Raw genomic sequence first — 11,065 nt, 5'->3', positions numbered from 1 at the left:
GTATAGTTTTTTGTGTGCTCTAGGGCAACAGTGTCTAGATGGAATTTGTATTTGTGGTCCTGGTGACTGGACCTTTTTTGGAACACCATTATTTTGGTCTTACTGAGATTTACTGTCAGGGCCCAGGTCTGACAGAATCTGTGCATACGATATAGGTGCTGCTGTAGGCCCTCCTTGGTTGGTGACAGAAGCACCAGATCATCAGCAAACAGCAGACATTTGACTTCAGATTCTAGTAGGGTGAGGCCGGGTGCTGCAGACTTTTCTAGTGCCCGCGCCAGTTCGTTGATATATATCTCAAGGCCATCAGACTGTTAAACAGCCACCACTAACATTGAGTGGCTGCTGCCAACACACTGACACTGACTCAACTCCAGCCACTTTAATAATGGGAATTGATGGGAAATGATGTAAATATATCACTAGCCACTTTAAACAATGCTACCTTATATAATGTTACTTACCCTACATTATTCATCTCATATGCATACGTATATACTGTACTCTATATCATCGACTGCATCCTTATGTAATACATGTATCACTAGACACTTTAACTATGCCACTTTGTTTACATACTCATCTCATATGTATATACTGTACTCGATACCATCTACTGTATCTTGCCTATGCTGCTCTGTACCATCACTCATTCATATATCCTTATGTACATATTCTTTATCCCCTTACACTGTGTATAAGACAGTAGATTAGGAATTGTTAGTTAGATTACTTGTTGGTTATTACTGCATTGTCGGAACTAGAAGCACAAGCATTTCGCTACACTCGCATTAACATCTGCTAACCATGTGTATGTGACAAATAAAATTTGATTTGATTTGATATATGTTGAAGAGGGTGGGGCTTAAGTTGCATCCCTGTCTAACCCCACGACCCTGTGTGAAGAAATTTGTGTGTTTTTTGGCAATTTTAACCGCACACTTGTTGTTTGTGTACATGTCTGTCTCTCTCTCTCTCTCTCTCTCTCTCTCTCTCTCTCTCTCTCTCTCTCTCTCTCTCTCTCTCTCTCTCTCTGTATCTCTCTCTCTCTCTGTGTCTGTCTCTCTCTCTCTCTCTCTCTGTTTCTCTCTCTGTTTCTCTCTCTGTTTTCTCTCTCTCTCTCTCTGTCTGTCTCTCTGTTTCTCTGTTTCTCTCTCTCTCTGTCTGTCTCTCTGTTTCTCTCTCTCTCTCTCTCGCTCTCTCTCTCTCTCTCTCCCGCTCTCTCTCTCTCTCCCGCCCTCTCTCTCTCTCTGTTTTTCTCTCTCTCTCTCTCTGTTTCTTTCTCTCTCTCTCTGTTTCTCTCTCTCTCCCTCTCTCTCTGTCTCTCTCTCTCTCCCGCTCTCTCTCTCTCTCTGTTTCCCTCTCTCCCCCTCTCTCTCTCTCTCTCTCTCTCTCTCTCTCTATCTCTCTCTCTCTCTCTCTCTCAGACCCTTGCCCTGTTGGAAGAGGAGGATGATATCAACCAGATAACAGATTATTTCTCTTATGAGCATTTCTATGTGATCTACTGTAAGTTCTGGGAGTTGGACACAGACCACGACCTTTACATTGACCCTAAGGACCTGGCTCGTTACAACGACCACGGTGAGTCTGTCTGAATGACTGTGTTCAAACTTCAAGCTTTGGAAAAGCATTTTGGTATTAGTAATTTATTAATCTATTGATCTCTCTCTCTCTTTCTCTCTCTCCATGCCTCCCCATCTCTCTCGTTCTCTCTCTCCATGCCCCCCCATCTCTCTCTCGTTCTCTCTCTCCATGCCTCCCCATCTCTCTCTCTTTCTCTCTCTCCATGCCCCCCATCTCTCTCTCGTTCTCTCTCTCCATGCCCCCCATCTCTCTCTCGTTCTCTCTCTCCATGCCCCCCATCTCTCTCTTTCTCTCTCTCCATGTCTCCCCATCTCTCTCTCTTTCTCTCTCTCCATGCCCCCCATTTCTCTCTCTTTCTCTCTCTCCATGCCCCTTCATCTCTCTCTCGTTCTCTCTCTCCATGCCTCCCCATCTCTCGTTCTTTCTCTCTCTCCATGTCTCCCCATCTCTCTCTCCATGCCCCCCCATCTCTCTCTCGTTCTCTCTCTCCATGCCCCCCCATCTCTCTCTCGTTCTCTCTCTCCATGCCCCCCATCTCTCTCTTTCTCTCTCTCCATGTCTCCCCATCTCTCTCTTTCTCTCTCTCCATGCCCCCCCATCTCTCTCTTTCTCTCTCTCCATGCCCCCCATCTCTCTCTCTTTCTCTCTCTCCATGCCCCCCCATCTCTCTCTCGTTCGCTCTCTCCATGCCCCCCATCTCTCTCCATGCCTTCCCATCTCTCTCTCATTCTCTCTCTCCATGCCCCCCATCTCTCTCTATTTCTCTCTCTCCATGCCCCCCATCTCTCTCTCTTTCTCTCTCTCCATGCCTCCCCATCTCTCTCTTTCTCTCTCTCCATGCCTCCCCATCTTTCTCTTTCTCTCTCTCCATGCCCCCATCTCTCTCTCGTTCTCTCTCTCCATGCCCCCAATCTCTCTCTTTCTCTCTCTCCATGTCTCCCCATCTCTCTCTCTTTCTCTCTCTCCATGCCTCCCCATCTCTCTCCTTCTCTCTCTCCATGCCCCCCCATCTCTCTCTCGTTCTCTCTCTCCATGCCCCCCATCTCTCTCGTTCTCTCTCTCCATGTCTCCCCATCTCTCTCTTTCTCTCTCTCCATGCCCCCCATCTCTCTCTTTCTCTCTCTCCATGCCCCCCCATCTCTCTCTTCTCTCTCTCCATGCCCCCCATCTCTCTCTCTTTCTCTCTCTCCATGCCCCCCATCTCTCTCTCGTTCTCTCTCTCCATGCCCCCCATCTCTCTCTCTTTCTCTCTCTCCATGCCCCCCATCTCTCTCTATTTCTCTCTCTCCATGCCCCCCATCTCTCTCTCTTTCTCTCTCTCCATGCCTCCCCATCTCTCTCTTTCTCTCTCTCCATGCCCCCCATCTCTCTCTTTCTCTCTCTCCATGTCTCCCCATCTCTCTCTCTTTCTCTCTCTCCATGCCTCCCCATCTCTCTCTTTCTCTCTCTCCATGCCCCCCATCTCTCTCTTTCTCTCTCTCCATGCCCCCCATCTCTTTCTTTTTCTCTCTCTCCATGCCCCTCCATCTCTCTCTTTCTCTCTCTCCATGTCTCCCCATCTCTCTCTCTTTCTCTCTCTCCATGCCCCCCATCTCTCTCTCTTTCTCTCTCTCCATGCCTCCCCATCTCTCTCTTTCTCTCTCTCCATGCCCCTCCATCTCTCTCTTTCTCTCTCTCCATGTCTCCCCATCTCTCTCTTTCTCTCTCTCCATGCCCCCCATCTCTCTCTCTTTCTCTCTCTCCATGCCTCCCCATCTCTCTCTTTCTCTCTCTCCATGCCCCCCATCTCTCTCTTTCTCTCTCTCCATGCCCCCCATCTCTCTCTTTTTCTCTCTCTCCATGCCCCTCCATCTCTCTCTTTCTCTCTCTCCATGTCTCCCCATCTCTCTCTTTCTCTCTCTCCATGCCCCCATCTCTCTCTTTCTCTCTCTCCATGCCCCCCATCTCTCTCTTTTTCTCTCTCTCCATGCCCCTCCATCTCTCTCTTTCTCTCTCTCCATGTCTCCCCATCTCTCTCTTTCTCTCTCTCCATGCCCCCCATCTCTCTCTCTTTCTCTCTCTCCATGCCTCCCCATCTCTCTCTTTCTCTCTCTCCATGCCCCCCATCTCTCTCTTTCTCTCTCTCCATGTCTCCCCATCTCTCTCTCTTTCTCTCTCTCCATGCCTCCCCATCTCTCTCTTTCTCTCTCTCCATGCCCCCATCTCTCTCTTTCTCTCTCTCCATGCCCCCCATCTCTCTCTTTTTCTCTCTCTCCATGCCCCTCCATCTCTCTCTTTCTCTCTCTCCATGTCTCCCCATCTCTCTCTTTCTCTCTCTCCATGCCCCCCATCTCTCTCTCTTTCTCTCTCTCCATGCCCCCCATTTCTCTCTCTTTCTCTCTCTCCATGCCCCCTCATCTCTCTCTCGTTCTCTCTCTCCATGCCTCCCCATCTCTCTCTCTTTCTCTCTCTCCATGTCTCCCCATCTCTCTCTCTTTCTCTCTCTCCATGCCCCCCCCATCTCTCTCTCGTTCTCTCTCTCCATGCCCCCCATCTCTCTCTCGTTCTCTCTCTCCATGCCTCCCATCTCTCTCTTTCTCTCTCTCCATGCCTCCCCATCTCTCTCTTTCTCTCTCTCCATGCCCCCCATCTCTCTCTTTCTCTCTCTCCATGTCTCCCCATCTCTCTCTTTCTCTCTCTCCATGTCCCCCCATCTCTCTCTTTCTCTCTCTCCATGCCCCCCATCTCTCTCTCTTTCTCTCTCTCCATGCCCCCCCATCTCTCTCGTTTCTCTCTCCATGCCCCCCATCTCTCTCTCTTTCTCTCTCTCCATGCCCCCCATCTCTCTCTCGTTCGCTCTCTTTCTCTCTCTCCATGCCTTCCCATCTCTCTCTCATTCTCTCTCTCCATGCCCCCCATCTCTCTCTATTTCTCTCTCCATGCCCCCCATCTCTCTCTCTTTCTCTCTCTCCATGCCTCCCCATCTCTCACTTTCTCTCTCTCCATGCCCCCCATCTCTCTCTTGTTCTCTCTCTCTATGCCCCTATCTCTCTCTCGTTCTCTCTCTCCATGCCTCCCCATCTCTCTTTCTCTCTCTCCATGCCCCCCATCTCTCTCTCTTTCTCTCTCTCCATGCCCCCATCTCTCTCTCGTTCTTTCTCTCCATGTCTACCCATCTCTCTCTTTCTCTCTCTCCATGCCCCCATCTCTCTCTCGTTCTCTCTCTCCATGCCCCCCCCCATTGCTCTCTCTCTCTTTCTCTCTTCTCCTCTGACAGCATCTTCAAGCAGAATCATTGAGAGGTTGTTCTCAGGAGCCGTTACACGGTAAGAACACACACACACTTAACTTAACAATATCTGGTAAAAGCAAAATGGTTGAATGTAAAGTTATGAAGGATTTATTTCCTCCTGCCCTCTCAGGGGAAGCTCAGTGCAGAGAGAAGGGAGGATGAGTTATGCAGAGTTCAGCTGGTTCCTCATCTCAGAGGAAGACAAGAAAAACCCTACCAGGTAGCACAGCAGAGTGTGTGTGTGAGTAGGAGAGAGTGTGTGAATGCAACGTGTGTGCATTCGTGTGTGTGATCTAACCTTCCTCTCTCTCTGTCTGTCTCGCTATCTCTCTGTCCCTCTCTCTCTCTCTCGCTCTCTCTCTTTCTCTCGCTCTCTCTGTCTGACTGTCTTTCTCTCTGTCCCTCTCTCTCTCTGTCTCTCGCTCTCTCTGTCTGTCTCTCTATCTCTCTCTCTCTCTCTTGCTCTCTCTGTCTGTCTCTCTATCTCTCTGTCCCTCTCTCTCTCTCTCTCGCTCTCTCTCTGTCTGTCTCTCTATCTCTCTGTCCCTCTCTCTCTCGCTCTCTCTGTCTGTCTCTCTCTCTATCTCTCTCTCTCTCTCGCTCTCTCTGTCTGTCTCTCTATCTCTCTGTCCCTCTCTCTCTCTCGCTCTGTCTCTCTCTCGCTCTCTCTGTCTGTCTCTCTATCTCTCTGTCCCTCTCTCTCTCTCTCTCTCTCTCTCGCTCTCTCTGTCTGTCTCTATCTCTCTGTCTCTCTCTCTCTCGCTCTCTCTGTCTGTCTCTCTATCTCTCTGTCCCTCTCTCTCTCTCTCTCTTTCGCTCTCTCTGTCTGTCTCTGTATCTTTCTGTCCCCCTCTCTCTCTCGCTCTCTCTGTCTGTCTCTATCTCTCTGTCCCTCTCTCTTTCTCTCTCTCTCTCTCTCTCTCGCTCTCTCTCTCTCTCTCTCTCTCTCTCTCTCTCTCTCTGTCTGTCTCTGTATCTTTCTGTCCCCCTCTCTTGCTCTCTCTGTCTGTCTCTCTGATTCTCTGCCCCCCCAGTATAGAGTACTGGTTCAGGTGTATGGACACAGATGGGGACGGTGTGTTGTCTATGTTTGAGTTGGAGTACTTCTATGAGGAGCAGTGTAGTAGGATGGAGGGGATGGGCATTGAACCCCTACCCTTCACAGACCTGCTCTGTCAGATGCTAGACCTTGTCAAACCTGAAAGCCAAGGTGTGTGTGTGTATCTTCTTTCTCTTCCAATTTATCCTCTCCTCATACATTATACTCTACTGTGTGCAGTACAGTAGTAGATACACATCGTATTGTGTGTGTGTGTGTGTGTGTGTGTGTGTGTGTGTGTGTGTGTGTGTGTGTGTGTGTGTGTGTGTGTGTGTGTGTGTGTGTGTGTGTGTGTGTGTGTGTGTGTGTGTGTGTGTGTGTGTGTGTGTGTGTGTCTGTGTGTGTTTAGGTAAGATAACCCTGTCTGATCTGAAGAGGTGTAGGATGGCTCATATATTCTTCGACACGTTCTTCAACCTGGAGAAATACCTGGACCACGAGCAGAGAGACCCCTTCGCTTTGCAGAAGGTAGGACCGTGTGTGTGTGTGTGTGTGTGTGTGTGTTGTAGGACAGTGACGGTGTGTGTGTACTAACATTTGTGTGTGTGTATGTGTAGTAGGACATAGACAGTGAGGGTGTGTGTATGTGTTGTAGGACATAGACAGTGAGGGTTTGTGTGTATGTGTTGTAGAACATAGACAGTGAGGGTGTGTGTGTGTATGTGTTGTAGAACATAGACAGTGAGGGTGTATATGTGTATGTGTTGTAGAACACAGACAGTGGGTGTGTGTGTGTGTGTGTGTATGTGTTGTAGGACACAGACAGTAAGGGTGTGTGTGTACTAGTTAGTTTTAGTTTAGTTTAGTTTATTTTTATTTTTACAGGGACAAGCAAGACGTAGCATACAGACAGAGCAACATAGAACAAAAAGCAGCAAGACAAAATTCATAAAAGCAACAAAGTGTTTCCACACCTCACAAGCTACAGACAACAGACAACATGGAAAGCGGCAACACACAGCTAGGGACCATGTTCACAAATCTGATTGACCTTTAGCCATGTCTTCAAGCATTTTGTGAAAGTGTGATATGTGGTGCAGTTATGTGTGTCTGATGGCAGTGTATTCCAGACATGGGAAGCTCTCACAGAGAATGCAGATTTACTAAAGGTGCTTTTCCTTAGGGGAACTATACAGTCACCTCTCATGGCAGACCTTGTGGATCTGTTGCCATATGTCTGGGTGTTCTGTTTAACAAAAATATTGAGTGGAGGGGGAGCCAGGCCATTAAGGATCTTGAATACAAGACATGCGTCGGTGTATTGCACAAGATTTTCCCAACTCAAGAGCTTATGCTTTCTAAGGATGTGACAATGATGATGGCTATTGGGCTTCCTATCATGCACTTTGAGAGCCTGTTTGTAGACAGACTGAATAGGTTATAATGTTGTACAGCAAGCTTGGGCCCAACTAGTCAAGCAGTATGTTAAGTGGGGGAGTATCATAGAGTTGAAGTACAGTTTTGCTACCTCTGTAGTCAAACAATTTCGTATAAATCGGAAATTAGCTAGGTTGAATTTAGTTATTTGAATTACCTTTTTCACATGCTTTTTAAAAGAGAGGTTGGAATCAAGTATGATGCCAAGGTACTTAAAATCGGATACCACCTGGAGCTTCTCCCCTGACACAAAACTAACGTTTGTGTGTGTGTGTGTGTGTGTGTGTATGTGTAGTAGGACATAGACAGTGAGGGTGTGTGTGTGTATGTGTTGTAGAACATAGACAGTGAGGGTGTGTGTGTGTATGTGTTGTAGAACATAGACAGTGAGGGTGTGTGTGTGTATGTGTTGTAGAACATAGACAGTGAGGGTGTGTGTGTGTATGTATGTGTTGTAGAACATAGACAGTGAGGGTGTGTGTGTGTATGTATGTGTTGTAGAACATAGACAGTGAGGGTGTGTGTGTGTGTATGTGTTGTAGAACATAGACAGTGAGGGTGTGTGTGTGTTGTAGAACATAGACAGTGAGGGTGTGTGTGTGTGTATGTGTTGTAGGACATAGACAGTGAGGGTGTGTGTGTGTGTATGTGTTGTAGGACATAGACTGTGAGGGTGTGTGTGTGTATGTGTTGTAGGACATAGACAGTGAGGGTGTGTGTGTGTGTATGTGTTGTAGGACATAGACTGTGAGGGTGTGTGTGTGTATGTGTTGTAGGACATAGACAGTGAGGGTGTGCGTGTGTATGTGTTGTAGGACATAGACAGTGAGGGTGTGTGTGTACTAACTTGTGTGTGTTTTGTAGGACATAGACAACGAGTGTCCAGAGCCTTCAGACTGGGATAAATACGCTTCAGAGGAGTATGAGATCCTGGTGGCAGAAGAGACAGCTAATGAACAGCTGCAGGAGGGGTAAGACACACACACACTCACTCACACACTCTCTCTCTCTCACACACACACTCACACTCACTCACTCACACACACACTCTCTCTCACACACACGCTCGCTCGCTCGCTCGCTCACTCACTCACTCACTCACTCACACACACACACACACACACACACACACACACACACACACACACACACACACACACACACACACACACACACACACACACACACACACACACACACACACACACACACACACACACTCATACTGTGTTGCCTCCCCAGGACATTTGATGATGACTATGATGAGGCGGAGCTTCCTGTTCAAGGAGAGATGGTTGGGAATAAGATGGATAAGCTGCTCATATCAGATCTGTCAGCATGACATTCCCAAAGCCTGGAATAGCGCTCCCTTCTCCTTGGATATACAGGAGACAGGGGAGAGAGGAAGAGGGATGGACGGGGAGAAATTAAGAAAAAGATAAAGCGATGGAGGACTCCAAACTCTCTCAGCTTCTCCTTTCATACACAGACAGGGACAGAAGAGATGGTGAGAAGACAGAGAGGATGGACAGAACGAGAGAGAGGATGGCCAGAATGAGAGAGAGCATGGACTGAACGAGAGAGAGGATGGACAGAAGGAGAGAGAGGATGGACAGAAAGAGAGAGAGGATGGACAGAAGGAGAGAGAGGATGGACTGAACGAGAGAGAGGATGGACAGAAGGAGAGAGAGGATGGACAGAAAGAGAGAGGATGGACAGAAGGAGAGAGAGGATGGACAGAAAGAGAGAGAGGATGGACAGAAGGAGAGAGAGGATGGACAGAAGGAGAGAGAGGATGGACAGAAGGAGAGAGAGGATGGACAGAAGGAGAGAGAGGATGGACAGAAGGAGAGAGAGGATGGACAGAAGGAGAGAGAGGATGGACAGAAGGAGAGAGGATGGACAGAAGGAGAGAGAGGATGGACAGAAGGAGAGAGAGGATGGACAGAAGGAGAGAGAGGATGGACAGAAGGAGAGGATGGACAGAAGGATGGACAGAAGGAGAGAGAGGATGGACAGAAGGAGAGAGAGGATGGACAGAGAGGATGGGAGAGAGAGGATGGACAGAAGGAGAGAGAGGATGGACAGAAGGAGAGAGAGGGTGGACAGAAGGAGAGAGGATGGACAGAAGGAGAGAGGATGGACAGAAGGAGAGAGAGGATGGACAGAAGGAGAGAGAGGATGGACAGAAGGAGAGAGCATTCTGGCAGCTGTCCTCTCAGCCCTCTATAGGAGAGAACGTGTTTTCCACTCTTTTATCTTCATTGGAGAGTGTGTGTGTGTGTGTGTGTGTGTGTGTGTGTGTGTGTGTGTGTGTGTGTGTGTGTGTGTGTGTGTGTGTGTGTGTGTGTGTCATCCCAAAGACTGTGTTTGGTGCAATAATGTGTCTTAACATGTTTATTATGTAGAAGTAAGAAAGCACAAATCCTGATGTGGAGATACTTCCTGTATTATGTTTATAATTACTGCCATATGGAGATTTTTCACTGACAATCAACTACCAGACAATCAGCTAATCAATCAAGTTGTTTTCAAATGTGTCAATTAACACACACACACATACACACACACAGTACATACATACAGCTCTGTGCAAAACACCGCCATCTTGTGATCTAGTTATACTGCTGGCTGCTCTTAGAGACTTGTGCCGTTTGGAAAAGGGAGCTGTTGGAACACGGCTGTCAGCGTTCTCCGTTTATAAACCTCATTTTCAGTGTTCTATTTCAGAATGTTACTGTTAAGTAGTTTGATAAGGCGGGCCATTGTGTGTTTGATTCATTTAGAATTAGTCAAATGTTTAATTCAGTTTGAGATAAAACGCATGTACTGTATATTCCGGCCGTATACTTTTCAAAGAGTTCTCTCATAGCAGAGGCTGCGTCACAAATGGCAGTCTATTCCTCATATAGTGCACTATAACTTCTAGGGAGTAGAGTGTTATTCTAGATTTGACCAGAATCAACCACAGTGTACATAGACTGAGCTGTAACAAACTAACTATGAACTAACTATCTCTCTGGCAGAGATGTTACTGTATAAATCAAAATGGACAGGAATGGAATCTGACAAAATGGGCAGAAGTGACACACACACACACACACAAACACACACACACACACTTGCTAGCCACAAGGCGCGCTGTCGACACGTGGAACAGAGCTGTAAAGGTAACAGGCGTTTTCATGTGTCACCAAAGGGGATGTTCAAATAGCATGATGTTAAAGATGAAAAGAGTGGGCCTAACTAACTGCCATCCTGTCATTATCCTCTTCAGCATCATGTATTCTTTAGTTTGTCACTGGTGAATGCTGGTGGTGTTTTAAAGCTGTGTTCATGCGTGTGTGTGTTTCTTTAAGAGCGACAATCTGTCCCTATATATCCATTGTAAATGTGTATTTAACTCTACATAGTGTTGCCATTGTGTACAGATGATGTATCTGATGCTTTGTGTTGCTGTGTCGCTGTGTGGCTCGACGGGGTTCAGTTATGTGGCGTGTGACCCAAATGCACAAGGATGATTGGTCGGAGGTCATAGAGGGACACGCCCACCAGACAATTGACTGTCAATCAATTTGTCAATCACCTATCAATCAGTTTGATAGTCTGATTGGGTAACAAGGAGCATCTTGCTTTGACTGGATTGGACACACTGGTAGCTCCTCCCTTTAGAGAGACTCATGCTGCTGTAGAGACACACACACACACACACGTTTATGAGACACTGCTGT

General features: G+C 47.6%; 1 protein-coding gene across 2 annotated transcripts in view; it reads left to right on the top strand.

Moving 5' to 3' along the window:
- Nucleotides 1-9,306, top strand: part of LOC135542696 (serine/threonine-protein phosphatase 2A regulatory subunit B'' subunit alpha-like) — a 63,819-nt gene extending 54,513 nt beyond the window's left edge. For both annotated transcript variants that reach the window (XM_064969827.1, XM_064969828.1), the window contains 7 exons: nt 1,428-1,584; nt 4,844-4,892; nt 4,989-5,078; nt 5,893-6,068; nt 6,307-6,425; nt 8,199-8,305; nt 8,577-9,306. In XM_064969827.1, the coding sequence (XP_064825899.1) occupies nt 1,428-1,584; nt 4,844-4,892; nt 4,989-5,078; nt 5,893-6,068; nt 6,307-6,425; nt 8,199-8,305; nt 8,577-8,676 (798 nt within the window). In that variant the 3' untranslated portion in view covers nt 8,677-9,306. The remainder of the gene's footprint in view (nt 1-1,427; nt 1,585-4,843; nt 4,893-4,988; nt 5,079-5,892; nt 6,069-6,306; nt 6,426-8,198; nt 8,306-8,576) is intronic.
- The last annotated feature ends 1,759 nt before the right edge of the window (nt 9,307-11,065 follow it).

Source organism: Oncorhynchus masou, chromosome 6, assembly GCF_036934945.1.
Source record: "Oncorhynchus masou masou isolate Uvic2021 chromosome 6, UVic_Omas_1.1, whole genome shotgun sequence".
NCBI lineage: Eukaryota > Metazoa > Chordata > Actinopteri > Salmoniformes > Salmonidae > Oncorhynchus > Oncorhynchus masou.
This window is presented reverse-complemented; position numbering and strand designations above follow the sequence as displayed.